The sequence below is a fragment of the Aphelocoma coerulescens genome, chromosome 2 (assembly GCF_041296385.1).
Source record: "Aphelocoma coerulescens isolate FSJ_1873_10779 chromosome 2, UR_Acoe_1.0, whole genome shotgun sequence".
NCBI classification, from domain to species: domain Eukaryota; kingdom Metazoa; phylum Chordata; class Aves; order Passeriformes; family Corvidae; genus Aphelocoma; species Aphelocoma coerulescens.
The window spans coordinates 7,585,147-7,602,376 of NC_091015.1; the positions used below are offsets into that span (position 1 = coordinate 7,585,147).

At 42.1% G+C, this 17,230-nt stretch overlaps 1 protein-coding gene across 5 annotated transcripts in view; it reads left to right on the forward strand.

Moving 5' to 3' along the window:
• The window catches only part of DPP6 (dipeptidyl peptidase like 6), a 543,541-nt gene that overhangs the window by 513,927 nt on the left and 12,384 nt on the right, over window positions 1-17,230 (forward strand). For all 5 annotated transcript variants that reach the window (XM_069006390.1, XM_069006388.1, XM_069006391.1 and 2 more), the window contains one exon: window positions 14,362-14,409. In XM_069006390.1, the coding sequence (XP_068862491.1) occupies window positions 14,362-14,409 (48 nt within the window). The remainder of the gene's footprint in view (window positions 1-14,361; window positions 14,410-17,230) is intronic.

Sequence of the window (17,230 nt, forward strand, 5' to 3'; positions counted from 1 at the left end):
TCCAGCACTCCTGGGCAAGGGAACGTTTAATAGAGGCTGGAGGTGGTCAGAAAAGTGGGAAAACTGGGTCATTAATGCTGCCTCATGTGCTGCATATCCCATGAACAGCATGAGATAAGCTCAGACAGCAGCTGGGTGGGTGGGAAAAACCTTTGAAGCATCAGCATCCAGCACCAGCACCATTGGCATAGCTCAGCTCAAGATTTAAACCCCAGGATTTTTAATTTTTTCTTAAACATAAAATTCTGAGCATTGTTTCTAGTATTGTGGCTATACTTAATGTCATTTCTGCATAAAGACATTGACCTTTTTTGAGGAGATATCTATTTTGGAAAATCTCCTAGTATTTTATTCTCTCATGGGATTACCAACTGATTTAGAAAGGCTTGAACGTGTGCCATAGAAAAGCTAAATTAAAACCAATAAATCACATGGATTTGTTGATGAATATCCCTACAAAGTAACATTTTCTTTTGTTTTGCCCATCTACTTATGGGTTCAGTCTGCTTCATCTGCACTTTTTGTAAGTGGCTTTGGGGAACTTTTTCCCTGAAAATCACTTAAAAGATCACTCCTGTGAAAATTTTGTCTGTAACATTCATCAAAAAAACAGGGGCTGTACTGATAAAGACTTACTTTGTGAAAAAAAGTCTGAATCCTTTCTGCCTCAGGACAGAAGATCATGACATTTGTCTTTCACTGTGAATGAATCAAATCACATTTTTCTTCAGTTTCTCCATCAAAATGAGGGGGCCATGTCACAGAGATATTTTTGGCAGCAATTTTTACATTTATGACTCCTTGAACAGAAAGAGCTTAATACTATTTAATATCTCAGGAAAATGCTATACTGATATTTATCAGGATACAGGAAGAGGGAGTAGAAGTTTTATTGTTGGCAAAATAAATACTGCACTAAGTTTTTTATTTGAATTATGGAAAGGCATGAAAATTCTTTTGCAGCCTTTCTCCAGATGATCATTTTCATGCTTTTACCAAGTGGGGAGCAGGGGTACAGTGAGAATAAGTGGTTTGCCTATGGACACGTCTGGAGTCAAGTATCATGACCCCCATTTCCTTCCTCATATTTCAAGACAGTACTCCAAGGAAAAGCAGCACTGACTCCTGGAACAGACCAGAAATGTGTTGTCTCCTTCTGCAGCTTGTCTCCATTGTGGATGGTGGATAATTAACCCTCTTCAGGATTTTTGCAATAATGTACCCATCAGGGACGTGTCTGCCCAGCTCCTGCAATGAGAGGTTGGCTCATGCCTTCAGGCAGGAGAATAATGAACCTCTTTCTACATCTTCCTCAGTTCCTTCATTTAATCAGACCTTTTAACCTGTGCCATTTGGGCCAGGCCTACCATCCCAGGAAAGCAATGGAAAATCTGGAGATGAGAATATTTTTACTAACTATGGACAAGCAGATGTAAATCAATGATTCACAAAGCACAAATTTATAAGGCAGTGTTTTAAACCTCTCTACATTGCCCATATATTGCCTTAAATATCACGTAGAAATGTTGCATGTCACAGTGTCCTCAATAACATTGCTGGAACCAGATTGTAATTAGCAGTTGTTATGCTCAGGTAAACATCAGTGCAAGCCATAACAGAAGTATACAGCTTAGCTCTTCCCTGAATATATTGGGCTATTTATGAACTATAAAACAGCTCCATATTTAAGCAGATATATCTGCAAAAAGCAGCTGGGTTGCTTTCTTTTTTCTCCTTCCCGTTACAAAATAATCATGGTTTTTGTATAATGCTGTTTTGTGTAAGGATTCTCTAAATCCTGAGTTGGATGTGGACACCTATGATACATACACTTACAAACATGTTTTTTTTACAATAATTGTTTTAATTTGTTGACCCACATCCAGACACGGAAAATTCCAAGGCACATTTGGTAACAGTGGCCTGAGAAGTCCTAACCAGCTGCTAAATGTTGGTCAGGACTCACGGGTTTGGCTTTTTTCTGCTGTCACGAGCTCCTTTAGGGAATTCAAGTAGGTCCTGTAACTCCAACTTCCTAGAGGTGTTGTGAAAATAAAGTCCATTACCGACTGCAAAGCTCAGGTGTGCAGTGACAATAAGGGACACAGAGGCTCCTAGACGGATAAATTTCCAGAGTGCTTTTGAAAGCTTCGGTGAATCTTCAGTCTATTCAGTGCAAAGAAACCTTCCTAGCACAGAAACCCAGCCATTAGTATGCAGGAGAGCACTCCTGTGACAAAACCAGCATGTAAAGTGATTAAATGGTACCAGAGTGAGGAGTTAACGAGGCATGGCCGCAGACGTTTGCTGGTAGCGCGCGGCTCCACGCGACGCCTCGTCTCAACAGCAATCCAATAACGAGCCTGTAATTACACCACGGGCCTTAATAAGTGCAGGGCCAGTCCTCCCAGGTGCTGGATGCTCCTAACTCCCTCCAGCCACAGCTGAAGGCACCCACAGCAGCAAAGAAGCCCTCAGTGTGTTGCAGGATGGGGCTCCAGCCTCCTGTGCCCCCACAGCATTGCTCAGTGCCTTCAGAGACAGGCAGGGATCTCTTGAACAAGGGTCTGGATTCTGAGTTATAGCAGCACTAAAGCAGTTATGAAAAATATAATAACTCATTTTGTCTTAAAGCACATCATTATGCATTGTGTCTTCACAGCACTGTGAGTGTGTCAGGGTCTGGGAGACCCAGTGCAGCTGCAAGGGGAAATATCTTCCTGTGGCTTTTTTTTGCTTGGAGAGTCCTCAGACATGTATGTGTGTGCTGTTTGCTTCTTGTGGGTCATATGGAAGTACTGAGCTTCTAGGAAGGATTTGAACAGAGGAAAAAGTTTGCTTGTCAAATGCTACTGGGACGATGTTTCATTAGAAGTGTTTTCTGCCCTTAACACCCAAGTTAAAATAATAGAAACTCTTTTTCTTGCTTTTGAGAGATGAAGAAGCTGAAGCTCCTATTTCACGTCCCAAAGTAACCACTTCATTGTGACTTGGAGCATCTCTGGCAGATATCCAGGGAAAGCTTGTGGTTGTGGGTACAAATATCTCACTCCAGGGCCTGAAAACAATATTAAATGCACCAGGAGGAAATACCGACATTTAATCCCTACTTAAATTTACTTAGGTAGAAAGCCTGGTACCTGGCAAGGTTTCTGAAGCATATGGGTTTAGTGTCAACTAATAATGTCATAAAACTGCCCATCCTGGTAAAGGCAAAGCATCTTAGAGAGTCTCACTTCCTACTGGAATTCATGTAAATGCATTCTAAGTGCAGCTGGTCCTGCTAAGAGGGCCAGAGCTTGGCAGTTCAGGTGACCTTTGGCAAATATAATGATAAATTAAGTTGTTGAGGTCTAAAGAGACTTAACTGGATGCTGAAATAACTATTAGCACTGAAAATGAGTTTTATTAACCAAATCAAGAGCCTATGGATATAAAAGTGCAATAGGCACACCTCAGTTTAAACAAATGCTGACCAGCTGGAGGCTGCAGCTCCATGTAGACACGTCAGTAGCTCTGAAGACCTCAGGCAAGGCTGAGAGCCAACTTAAAATACTTTTTTACTGCTGACACTATAAGCAATAATTCTCAGGTGGTGGCTGGGAGGAGGAAACTAAGGGAAAGGTTGTTTCTACCTGCTGTCCCTGACAGGTTGTGCCTCCCTGTGCCCCACCTTGCCTTACTGTGAAATGCAATAATCACCTATAAAGCTCCTCATTGTATTTTTCATCAGTACATCTCAGGGGAACACAGCATTGCCTGTCCACAAGGACTGGAAGACAAAGTCAGTGCAGATCCACCCTCTGTCCACCTCAGGGGCTTTTTCACCAATCTGCTGCCTGTGCCACAAACAGGCTCATTCTTAGCTGGGCCCAGGAACTGAACTAAATGAAAATTAAATAGATTTTTTTTTTTTTTTCCTGCTGGGATCAGTTCTAGAAGCTGTTCTGCTGCTTTACTGGATGATTTTACAAACATTTCTGATCTTGCAAGGGAGTGGGATAGGATGGGATGGGATCAATTGGCTGAGATAGGGATGGGAATGGACAATACTAAATTCAGTGTCTTGGGGAAACTGAGTGAGGATTTCATCATTATGGAAACATAGAACACCCTTAGTTAGAGGGCACCCACAAGGATCATTGAAGTCAACCAATGTCCCTGAACAGTACCAGCCTAAGAATCATTTAGAAGTTTTTTATGGGCCACCTAATGACTGCAGCCTATAACTGCTGCACTCCAGAGTCGACTGGTATCTATATTCTATATAATTCAAAAATAAAATACAGTTTTCATCAGTTCACCCAGTTTTAATGTTATTTTAAATCCCACCAAGTGCTATAATATACTTCAATATAGATTTTTGCTACTTGGTTCTTGGTGTGCAGGTCTTGGGTGCTCAGGTTTTCTGAACTATCTGAGCTGTCCTTGGCTTGGTTCTGAGTCTACAGCAAGGGGCAGGAAGCCAATATTTGACAGTGTGTGCTCTGGGGGTCTGAACACAGGGGTGTCTGTCCAGGTAGAGCAGGGCAGGCAACGCCCAAGAGGTTTCACTCTTGTGTTACCACCCAGGACCGTTATCCTGGCCAAAATACCCAAAATACCTGTCTAACAAACCCCAAGATCCATCAGAAACACAGAGCTAATGCTCAAGTGCAGCTGAATGTCCTGTGGTGTGCTCAGGGCATCCAGGAACCGGGTGTGCCCCAGCCGTGTGCCTGCAGGTTCCCACCCAGCTGGATGCTAAACGGGCACAGCAGCGTGCTGGGGCCTGGCAGGCATTCCCAGGGCTTGCTCACATCTCAGGTCACTGGGTGAGTGTTATCTGTTGTGACCAGAGTGGTTTCCCATGCAAGGATGATTACCACAACCTCAGGTTCTTGTGTACCCGGTAGCGGGAGGCTGTAATTAGCGCTTCCAGGCAAACGGTGACCTTTTGGAACTTTTCCTGAGGCTTATGAAGCCTAAATTAGTTTCTGCTGTTTGAAAGCATGCACAGACTTAATCTCTGGGCCCTATTTATATTATAATTACTATATAATTCACATTTGCATTCACTTGACTCCTTTTCTTACTTAACAGCCGAGGTTGGCTCTCGCTTCTCAAGTCCTTTGTGCGCGGTTCATGGGTCACAAATCCCGTGGGTGAAGGCAGGGTGGGGGATGCTCATTCTCCCTCCCTCACACGCTGTACAACTGCAAAACAGCAGGCTGGCATGAAAACCCCCTTTTGAACAAGCAGAAGGTACCACCAGAGCTTTTTCTGCAGGAAAAGAGAGGATAGTATTCTTGGTTTGGGAGTTGGATGAGAACTTCTTTTCTATCTCCTGTTAACAGCACAGTTATGATTATAGTTTGAGATTAATTAAAATGGTGACTTTTGTGGATATTCCAGTACATTTTTTCTTCCTTTAAGCAGACCACTCATTTATGTTATAAAGTATTTCACTCTATTCTTATACATCTTTAGCGTGTTGTAAACTCCCCATAAGTACTCAGTGACATAAAAATAGGTGGAAAACCACCCCAAACTAGTATGCATGAATATTTAACAATAAAATTAATAGAAAATGTCTGTAATTTTCAGTGCATGAAAAAATATTGTGGAATTAAAGCCAAAATTCCTCTCCTCTTTGAAATGGCCCCATTCTGCAAAGCACTATGTGTTCCTTGCTTTTACATGTTCAGATCTTGCTTTCATTTTGATTCTTGCTTGTAAATATGAGCTGCCTGGCATTGCCCAGAGGAAGGTGATCTATCATCTGCTTCTATCCAGGGTTCTTGTCACTTGGTCATTCTGTACACACAAAATTTTATCTGAGCTCCACTCGCAGGAGACAAATGACCATGACAACAGGCTTCCTCTGATGCTTCAAATAATGAAGCTTCACAAATCAGGCAGAAGCCTCCTGCGTGTCGAGACCAGGGTGCATGTGCATTATTTCCAGCTATATGAGCAACCTTGGATGAACTCATTATTCTGCAGAGGGTAGTACAGATGTTACCATCTCACAAGATTTAAAGCTTCCTCTGAGGAAAACTGCTTCTTTCACCTTGTTTGCCAGCTGGGCCAGCTGTAAGGTTTATTGGTGGCTTTTGTTTTCTGTTTGCATGGTACTTGTTAAGCCCTTTATTAATGCAGTCAGTACATTAAGGGTATATTGAAACCTGAGAACTCATGAGAGGAAAACAGCTTAATAACCAGACAATGGGAAACAATGTTATTTATGGGATGTTGGTGGTGTTTTTTAAGTTAATATCCGGCACCAGTTATTACTTAATTAGCTAGGAAATAATTATTTTGTTGCAAGAGAATTTTACTTATGGAAAAAAATAAATTAAGATTACCTAAATCAATTTCTACCAGGTTTTTACTGGAATAAGCAGAAAATATTCAATGGGGTTTTCTTCAGTCTGTTAATGAGGTATAAATGGCACTGAGAGAGAGCATTTTCTTTTATGCTGCAATTATAAAGAATTATCCTTTTTCCTTGAATATCACAGAATCATGGGATGGTTTGCATTGGAGGGGACCTTGAAGTTCATCTTGTTCCACACCCTGCCATGGGCAGGAACACCTTCCACTAGACCAGGGTGCTCAAAGCCCCATCCAGCCTGGCCTTGAACACTTCCAAGGATGGGACAACCACAGCTTCTCTGGGAAACTACTTCCAGTACCTCACCACCCTATTGTGACTTTTCTAATGCGAAATTACAAAATCATAGGAGAATTCAGGTTGAGAGGAGCCTTAGGAGGTCTGTAGTGAAACCTCCTGCACCCAGCAGGGTCAGAGAGGATATCAGACCTGGCTGCTCAGGGCTCTGTCTAGTCTTGCCTTCAAAGCCTCCAAGAATGGAGAGTGCACAACCTCCTTGGACATGCTGAGCTATCCAGTGACTTTCCAGAGTAGTCAGGGAATACAGAAAATGCCAGACATAGTCCCCCACATACGGTATTTCTTTTAGGGTTAGCATGTACTAATCCAATAAGAAACTTATACTTTAAAAATAGGGACAAATGTTAACTTTTGGTTTCATCTCTTTTCAAAGTTTGGAGAAAGCCTGGATGAAAATTAGATTGAAAGAGGTTAAATTGAGGTATTCAAATAAAAAGAACCTGGAAAAAAGAGGGAGTTGAGTATGGTGATTTTTCTGTAGATTGGACCATAGATTGGACCAGCATACTAGAAAAAAATGCCCTGGGCTTTTGGGAAGTCAGTTACCCTCATGTGAACTGGGGTTGTTCCCTCCTGCCTCTGGTACTTGCAACTCCAGGGGTGCATTATCAGATTCATGAACGCTGCAAGCAAATTCTCCTAATCTGCCTCCTTTTCACAGCTAATCTTATCACTACAGTGGTTATATACCTGCTCCATGCCCTGGAGTTTGTATGTTTTCCACGTTCCTTTTTGGATCCATCCACATGCATTATTGCATTATGGCTCTTTAGAACCTTAGCCAAAGCCTCATGAAAGGGAGGAAATGCTCAGCCCACTCAATGTGACACCTCATTGGCTGATATTAATTAAGAAGGAGAAGAGGGAGATTAGTGAAAGAATTGTGAGCGAAGGTTAAGTACCAGCAAAACGAACAGGAAGTAGATTATGATGAAGAGGAATAAAAGGCTAATTGGAGATCAGCTGCAGGGTTCATTAGGAGCTGGCCTGGGGAATGACCCGACTCAGATTGTTCCCTGGCAGCCTGGGAACCCAAGGCTGGATGAAGCTGGTGGAATTTGTTAAGACACAAAGCTGATAAGCATCATCAGAAGGCAGAGATAAATACTAGAGAATCTGGATGTCTTGCAGGGCTGGAGTGGGAGAAATTAATAGTACAAAGAGCAAACTTAAGCACATGGTGACTCAGGGCAAGAATTTGTCTTGTGTGTTTGAAGCTCAAAAGTTACAAATGCCTGAGCAGAGCAGATGTGGCACACAACGCTGACCACTGGATTAGCAAACTGCCTACCTGCTGTGGTCATGGAGTAGGTGAATGCTCTCTTAGGATGGATCAGGCACGGAATTTTCCATGGAACTGGGCAAGTAGCAGTTTCAGCATAAGAACCAATTAGGACATCCTCAACAGCAGGGGTAGAGTTCTGGTCTTTTCTGTTCAGGAATGAGGAACTGAATGTAAAACACTTGCATCAAAGAATAAGATGAAAAGAAACTTTGTCCTGCAAAAGGGAACTAAAATAATCATCTAGTTTATCTGACTGGATGAGAGCTTTTGAGGACACGTGACTGCTGTGACTATGATGGAAATACTCATGCTTAGTAGAAAACAGATTGTTGGAACAACCCCAAAAAGGTGCAAATTGGAGTGACAGCCTGTACAGCTTCACATTGGAAGGCAGCTCCTACCAGAAGAGCAAGACACCAGTAGGAATTACATCAGCAAACCCAATTACATTTAGAGGGAGTTTGTCAATACTTTTGTAACACACGATTTCCTGAAGCAGCAAGGATCTTCTGGGACCCAAAGGCCTCGTGTCCTTCAGTGGCCATAGGACAGAGAGCAGGATAAGCTGGTCAGTGCCAGCCCAGCTTCCCACACTGCTCTTTGCAGGCACCTCTCAAAATCCCATGGAATGGACTGAGGACCTGACCACGCTTATTCATTCCAGCAACCTTTTGAAGAACCTGTCAGGCCTGTTTTGTGTAGTGGAATTAAGACCAAATCTCTTGTTCATTTGCCCTCTAGTCACTGATAACTGATGCTGCCTCAGAGTAACCAGATTTATTTCTGCTCCACATAAAGTAAGCATGAAATTTATTACCAGTATCACACAGGGCAGAGACAAGCAGTACCATCAGAGTGCTTGCATGAGAACAAGCCAGGATTGATTATTTTACAAGACAAGCTACATTTGAGGAAGTAAAGATTTGATTAAAAAATTAAATGCCTTGGGGAGGGTGAATAGCAGCATAAATCTGTTTGATGTTTATGTCAACAAGGTTGCCAAAGCAAACAGCACGAACATCTGTCCATAGCATCGGCTGCAAAATGCTGCAAATGGAGAAATATTTTAATTGTGAGCCCTGGTTCACGGAACTCCCCATGTCTTTATTTATTATGCTGATAATATCACCCCAACATATGAACTTTATGCAGCACGTATAAATAATTCATGGCTTAGCAAATAAAGAGATCTGGAATCTGTACACAGAGATGGCTGTTGCCAATTATCTCACTTGTGCAGAGCCAGACCCTTTCAGCTCCCATCGGCTGCAGCTGCTCTTTTAAATCATTCATCAGTGCTTAAGAGATATGCTGGTGGCGCTGGCAGAGAGTATTTGAATTTTCATTGTTTACACACTGAATTTAGCTTCTGGTCTGAAATTATCTGCAACGCTGAAGCCTTTGAGAATATAGATGAGAAAAATAAGACAATTCCTCTTTTTATCCTTTTTAAACACTTCTGTAATTTTGATTAACTTTTATTCAATTTTACTTTGTATTCTTTTTATAATCACTACTTTCATTTTAAAGTTATAATAATTTATATAATTCTCTATGTTGTTTAGATCATGAAAACATCAGGAATACTCTGGAGTATAAAAAGTATTACAAAACAAATGTCTGGTAAATATTTTCTTCAAGATTATAAAAAGATTTTCCATTTTTATTCTAGAAATCTATACCTTATTGCTTAAAGATCTAGAGTTGCTTCTTTCTGATCATGCTTAAGCAGAACCTTTTTGGAAATAATAATAAAGGCTGCTTAAAAATTGATGACAAACCATGGCCAGTGCTTTTTCTTGTCAAATTACTGAGGTACTGAGTTTCTGTGCCCATTCACATCATGATGGGTAGTACCTCCTGGGTGATAAATTGGCCTGTTGTCATTAGAGCAATATAGCTCAATTTACTTCTTGCATGGATAATTACAGTAATGGTTTTAAAGTCAAAGGCCTTATGATAAACCCAGACTTTCAGCTGTATTAATTGAAAATCTAACTCATGTAACTAGACTTTTGTGCAGCATTATTAACCGTGCATCTATCTGGGATGTACAGAGTGTGTCTCTACACAGAAGTTCTGTCAATAGTTTTGCTCCTTTCTCTTAAGCTACAAATAAAGAAACAACTTCTAAACTTCTGTCAGGATGCTGGAGTTGGCTGGTGCAATGCTGCGGGCAGGAGAGGGGAGTCGAGCCTGCAGTGGCATTCAAGCACATCCCATCCCACTCCTGACACAGGGATGCAGAAAGGGATAACAGGGACCTGTATGGTGCCACCCCTAAAAATTCTGGTGGAGGTGACAGGGAGCAGGAGTGGCACACCTTGGGGAATGTCACAGCCCTGCTTGAACCTACCCCTCTGGGGCAAGAAATCCAACAGCATCATCTTCACCATGTCATGCAGAGAGTGGCCTGCCCATGATTTTGGGAACAGTCATGAGGTTATAAGGTATGAGCTGGGTCTCTCTTACTTTTGCAATCAAGGCAAAGCAGCTCAGTGTCTGCTTTACTTACTTAAAGTGGAGCACTTTGTGTTTTATCCTTGAAGGAGCACAAGTGAGTTTTATCCTTCAAGGATCCTGATGCTCCCATGCTCTCAGGACCTCTGTGAACAAGTGTTGGAAGCCGCGCGGGACGAGGAGCCCGGATCCCCGGCAGGGGGAGCGAGAAAGAGAATCCAAACCAATATGGTTGATAAATGAACTCCGTTTATCAGCAGTCTAAAGGCACTTATATAGTATACCAGCTTGTTAGCTCCTAAGTGGCTTAAAGCTTATCAAGACACATTTCTATTTCTACATAATTGGACCTACATTGGCAAGTTTCCACAGTCTTGTTATGATCAAAAGAATTTTGTGCTCACCTCCCCTGGTTCACTCCCGGACAGCACAGCTGCAAGTTCTTTACTCCCTGTTCTTTCTCAGGCTGTTTGTTTTCCTTCACACAGGGACTTTCCCATGGAAAGTGTCTCTCACACACACAAGCCTAAAAACTTCCAACCCTATTGCTTGCACAGTTCTTTTATTGATACCAATAATTCTATTCCCCAACAAGCAAGAGGCAGAGCACCCAAAAGGTTTCTGAGGGGGGAAGGTAGACACTGGGGGATCATCAGTGCTGATTAAAAAACAGAAGCAGCAGAATGTGCCTGAGAACGTGGGGGCTCAGGAGTCCCCATCAAAGCCCGTTTGGATGGGCTCTGGAGGAAGGAGACACGGAGCAGAGGATGTCCTTGCTCTGCTTCTGTCAGCTCCCAGCAGCTCACTGAACAAATCAGGTTTCCCTCTCAGATCGGCGCATGACAGTGGCTGGCACTTAGCAGATGGCATGTGTAATGGGACTGTCACACCACCACAGGTTTAGCAATAAAGCTGGGGAGGCAGTTAATGAATACACACTTCTCATTTCAAGGAATTCTTTCTGTCCCTGTCAGGCATTAGGCACTCAACTTGTGAGTGTTGAAAGACTTCTGATGTGTGTGCATTAAAAGACGCAGTCTAGCATGTAACTGGGTTGTTTTACTTTAAAAACTGGCATTGAAATAAGCAATTTATGTCATTCCTTAAAAAGTGACTTTTTCTTGATAACTTTCAGCCGGCTCACAAGTGAAATGTGTTCTTTAACTGGAGTGTTGTCATTGAGAATATTTAATATCAAGAGTAATTCTTCTCACAGAGATGATTCTACTCTGTAGTTTTCTGTCTTTATCATTCTTCCTTCTTTGTTAAAAAATAATAATTAGGCAAGTCAAAAATCTACTTTTTCAAGGATACTTATTCTTTTTTTTTTTTTTTAAATTTCATATTACCTCAAACAATATCTTTATGTAGGACTTCACTTAAAAACATTGATCTGGGGAGATGACAGTAGCAGTAGTTAGTAGTGAGAGACTAAGGAAACACAATATATAATACATGTAATTTTCTAAACTACAGACTAGAATCTTTATTTATTTATTAGGTTCTCACAGCTTTTTCAATGCCAATAAAAAAATGAAAAATAAATTAGAAAATATAGGTATTATATGCATTGTATTTCTCTCTCTATCCCCTTCTTTTTGTTGGCATTTTGGTGTTAATTAAAGGACTACTCTAGCTCCAACTGGAGTCATTTGGGAGGATTCCTTTTATTTTCAGTGATGATTTTATCATGCCCATGTTTATTAGGTTTGTTGCTTTTCCAGCAGTCTGGCTTCTGGGACTGCAGGGAAAAAGCAGGGCAGATTTATAAATAAATGCAGTCAGCGTATCAATGTATATCAGTAGGAGAAAGGTAAATTTAGCTAAATCCTGGTGAGTAAACCTGTTTTCCTTTGTTCATTATAATCCACCTTCCTGCATTCTAAAAATGAATTGGATTGTCAGGGGAGAAGATTCTCAGTTACAAAGAAACAAAAGTCAGGCTGCCATGTTAGTCAGCTTAATTATAAATAAAATATTTTCCTGCCTTTTCTCTGTCCACGTGAGGTCTGGATGAAACGCTCTTGACTGCCTGCAGTGGGATGCGGGCTCTTGGCAGCACAGGGAAAGCCACTGACACAATTATAGCACCTCAAAGCTTTTCTTGCTCTCAAGAACTTATTTCATGCACCACACCAGTAAGAATGGCTCACCAGCACCTGCTTTTGCTGCCATTTGTGTGCACACTCTCAGTTACAGCATTGTAGGGGCTTTTTCTCAGCCAGCCCTGAACAAATTGCTGTTGCACAAGCGGTGATCCCACAGGATTTGCTCGTAGGTTGAAGGGCTTAAGAAGGCACCTTAAAGGGGTTGGAATCTCAGTGGATATCAGTCTCTTAAAGCTTAAAGAATGTTGGGTTTTTTGATATTCAGTGTTCTGTTTCAGGTCCCTCACAACAAGAAAGACATTGAGGCGCTGGAACATGTCCAGGGAAGGGCAACAGAGCTGGGGAAGGGTCTGGAGCACAATTCCAGAGGAACAGCTGAGGGAGCTGGGAGTGTTTTAGTCTGGAGAAGAAGAAACTCAGGGGAGACCTTATCATTCTCTACAACCTCCTGAAAGGAGGGTGTAGCCAGGTGGGGGTCAGGCTCTCCTCCCAAGGAACAAGTGATAGGACCAGAGGAAATGGCCTCAAGTTTCCCCAGGGAATGTTTAGGTTGGATATTAGGAAAAATTTCTTTTCCAAAAGGTTTGCCAAGCATTGGAACAGGATGTCCAAGGAAGTGATGGGGTCACCACCCCTGGAGGTGTTTAAAAGACAAGTAAATGTGGTACTGAGGGACATGGTTTAGTGGTGAACTTGGCAGTGCTGGGTTAATGGTTGGACTCAATCATCTTAGAGGTGTTTTCCAACAGAGGTGATTCCACGGATTTATGATTCTGGGATCTTCCCACAGACACGGCATGGGAGCCTCCTGGCCCTGCTATTGGGACCTTTGCTGGGCACACAGGTTTCCCCAGCTGCTCACACTCTCTGCAGTTGTACCACGTTAAATTATGGGCAAAGCAAAGGAAAGTAAAACAGTCTCTGAGGTGAAGAATTCAACATTTCATCACTGCAGGGCTATTTCCACCTTCCTGAGCAGTACTGTCAAGGAAAATCTACAAACAGGTCTGGGAGCAACATGTGAGTGGCTGTCCTGGGTCAGCCCACCTGGGCCCAGTGTCCTGTCTCCAAGAGCAGTCACCAGATGACAGCTGGAAAACAGGGAGAAAGAAGCTGACAACTACAATATGAACTTGATCTCGTGTACCATCCCATTTTTCTATCAATCAGCCACTTGATGACTTTCTGAACAAGAGGATGAACCCAGATCACTGTGCTAAGGACAAAAGGACCCTACAGCATCCTCTGGTGAAGACTGTGGCATCCTGAATGCTGCAGCATCCTGTGGCAGTGAATTGTGTGGTTCACTCATGTGCACTGCATAGTAATGATAATTCTCTTTGTATAACACTGACTGATTTCAATACCCAAATGTTGCATTTTAAGACAGAAAATGTGGCCTTTTTCAGTGTGAGAGACAAGCTAGTGTTTAATTCATTAAGAAAAAAATAATTTGCAAAACAGCAACATTTATCCATAGCATACAAAATGTAAATGCTTTGTGCTGTGATGTTTGGGCATCATTAGAATAATTTTAAAGGCGAGTGATTTAATTGTGTTTCTGCTAATTATAATGTTTACAAATTAGGGAAAGATGCATTTAGTGGTCTGTTGGGAAAGGGCTTTGAAACCTCACATGTCTTTGAGTCTACAGTACTGTCATTTAGTCATAAACTCTTTCTAATACCAGGGTGATTTGCTTTTTAGATTAGTCTTGCATGAAAAATGAGTCTCAAGAGCCCTCAGCTCCATGGAATTCAAAACCAGGTTCACGTGTGTCTGTGTGTGCTTTGATAGAAATTTAACCAAGTTCTTTTCTTCTCCTTTTCAAGGTCCCCGTGTCCCGATGGTGACTGTTCACAACACAACAGATGCACAGAGTAAGAGCGGGCTTGAGCTTTGCAATCGTTCAAACAAAAGTAGCCAGGCAGGACAGTGAGATGTAGCTGCTCTTTGCTAAACTTACCCTCCTGGGGAGCCCAGACTCTGCCTAAATGGAAGTTTTCTGCAAGGCAAAGGGACTTGCAGGGCTGTTGTGCTGCCATCACAACAGCTGCTGTTTGGGGTAAAAACACACAGGTTGGGGCATGATGTTTGTTATCCTCTTTCTCAAAAAAATGCACAATTCAAATCCCTCTCAGTCTTTTTGTTAGTCTTCCACTGATTTTGTTTTGAGTCCCATATATAAGAAATAAGATAATAAGATAAATGTAAGAAATATTTAGCCTAATCTGTGGTTTTAATAAAATCACTCTGATATGAATTATCAGAGATAATGAAGAGGAGTGAGCCTCACAAGTGGTGCCTCTGCCTGGTTCCCTGACCTGCCCACAGAGATTGTAGCACTTATTATTTGGTAAAGCTTTTTCATGCTAATGATTTGCATCTACATCAGTGCAAAGCTGTAATTATTCCAAAAATAGGTTTCTTCCCTCAAAATATTTGGCACTCTCTATAGCCATTACCAGGCTGGCAATGTAGAGTCCAGAAAGCCATGGAGTTTCTGGGGTTCCACTCTGGTGGGATGTGGCACTGAGTCTCACGTGAAACCAAGATTTATCTTCTCCCATCATTTTAATGGGAAAACATCATCTTTTGTTTTAACAAAGAGTTCAGCCCAGCCTTAACTGCAGTTAGGGACTTCAGGCACTGATATGACCCAAATAATAAGCAACACCTTTATTCTATTTCTATCTGCTTTGTACATGGTCAATACCTGTTTATCAAGTATCAGTTTCACTTACCTGCATTTACAGCAGCTCACTGCTCTTATCTCAAAAGAAAAAAAAAGAGAGTGAGCAAACCAAGAGATTTGGCACTCAAACTAAAGGTTTACTGTGAAATGCTGAGCTGCTTCATTTCCCACTGAGGTAGTCAGTGTGACAGGAAAGACTCTCTGCACAAGGGAGTGTCAGCTCCTTCTTCATCCCAGCAGAGCGTGAGCTTGGCAGTGCCCTCCCCAAGTGTAACCCCAGAGCAGCCCAGCTGATGCCCACGAGGCACTTCAGCCAGGAGAGTTTCTTTGCCCTGATCTGCAGCTCCAAAGTCACTTTCTTTCTCCCCCACTTTAAATAAAACACCTTAATTTTACTGCCGACATGGAGATGTCTGAGTGGCTATATCAGCATGGGACAGTGCTCTCGTGAGTGGTGTTATATGTTTTATAAAATACTTTTAGGTGAATAAAATGACAGAAAATATAAAACAGAGTGAATGAAGGGCTTTAAAAAGTAAAACAAAACACGCCAGGACTAGTTTTACTTTGACAGATGCATATGGGTAGCATCTATTACACAGAGAACTCAATCTACTCATGTGCAGAACACATTCTCTACTGAAATTCATGATCTTCTGCATACAATTACCATTTCCCCTGGTTCTTTTCTTTTTTCCCCCCTCATTCTTTTGCTTTTGAATGAAGGGCAACTGACAGTTGCATGTTACTGAATTTACTTATTTAATATGAGCCCATTACTCTATAAAAGGGAGTTTGCCTCTGTATTCTGCAATAATCTGATAATAGTGAGTTGCACTGAATATTAGAGTGTGCTTACATTTAATTAAGCAATGACCATTTGTACTCCACAGACTCAAGCTCCCTGTGGTCCTAAAGCAAAAAGGATAGTCCTTTAGGAGATATGCCAATCTTTTTTTATTTCCTTCACAGTCTTCCTGGCTTTCTGTGAATGCAATTATATGAACAAATAAAACGGCTTGACTAAATTCCCCTACGTGCCAAGCCCCTTTCTGCTGATAAAGCTACTTGTGTGTGCCATAATTAAATGAGAATCTTAATATTTAACTAAATGTAATAGGCTGTTGCTTTGACACTTTTGTGGGGGTTGTGGTTTTGATAAAGAACCAGGCTTTGCAGAAGCAGGGTGAATATTCACTGAACCAATATACTACTGCTGAAAGGTCTCTGAAATGTGTTAACTGGGAAGGGCGAGTTTTTGCCTGCCTGTCCAGCAGAGATGGGCAGTGAGAGCAGGATAATCAGGTACCAAAAGTGTTATTTGAGGAGCTGGGGTTACATGTTTCTTTCTGGGGTTACGTATTTATTTATCAGTGTGTCTCAAAAGGGAAGTTAGATTCAGTGAAACATAATGTGGTGTGAAATCTCACACCCTCCTGGGGTTCACGTGACAGAGATAATGCCCTGGATCCCCCTGCTTCACACCCAAACTGATGCCAGGGGAATGAGCACTGATGATAGACTCCCCAGACCAGGATCTACTCACCCCAGCCCTTGAATCCTTCCTCCATGGGGCTCAGGATCTTTGCCATCACATGGAGACATTTCCCACCATGTAAGACATACAGCCTGAAGTGCCTCCTAAAGAGAGGCTCTTTCCCTACCAGCTGGAAAGGACTTACTCTTGCTGGTGCTGGAGGTGGCTGCTTTTTCTAGAAGAGGCTCAGCAGGTAGAGCACATGGCCAGCATGAGAGGATAAAGGTTAAATCCCAGGAAGGAGGAAGGGATCCTCTATCTCTGACCCAGAGAGTCCTTGGGTAAGACACACAAGCAAAATGAAAACTTTTTGAAACACTCCAAATGTCAAGACTGCTCCAAAACCTGACCTTGCTTGTTTGTATGAGTTTTGCCCACTCTCCTCCTACCATGGCTTTCCTTCCCATGGATTCTATCTTGCACAGCAGCACTACCTTGGCCTGAAGCCCTCCATAGTCTCCTCCCCCTC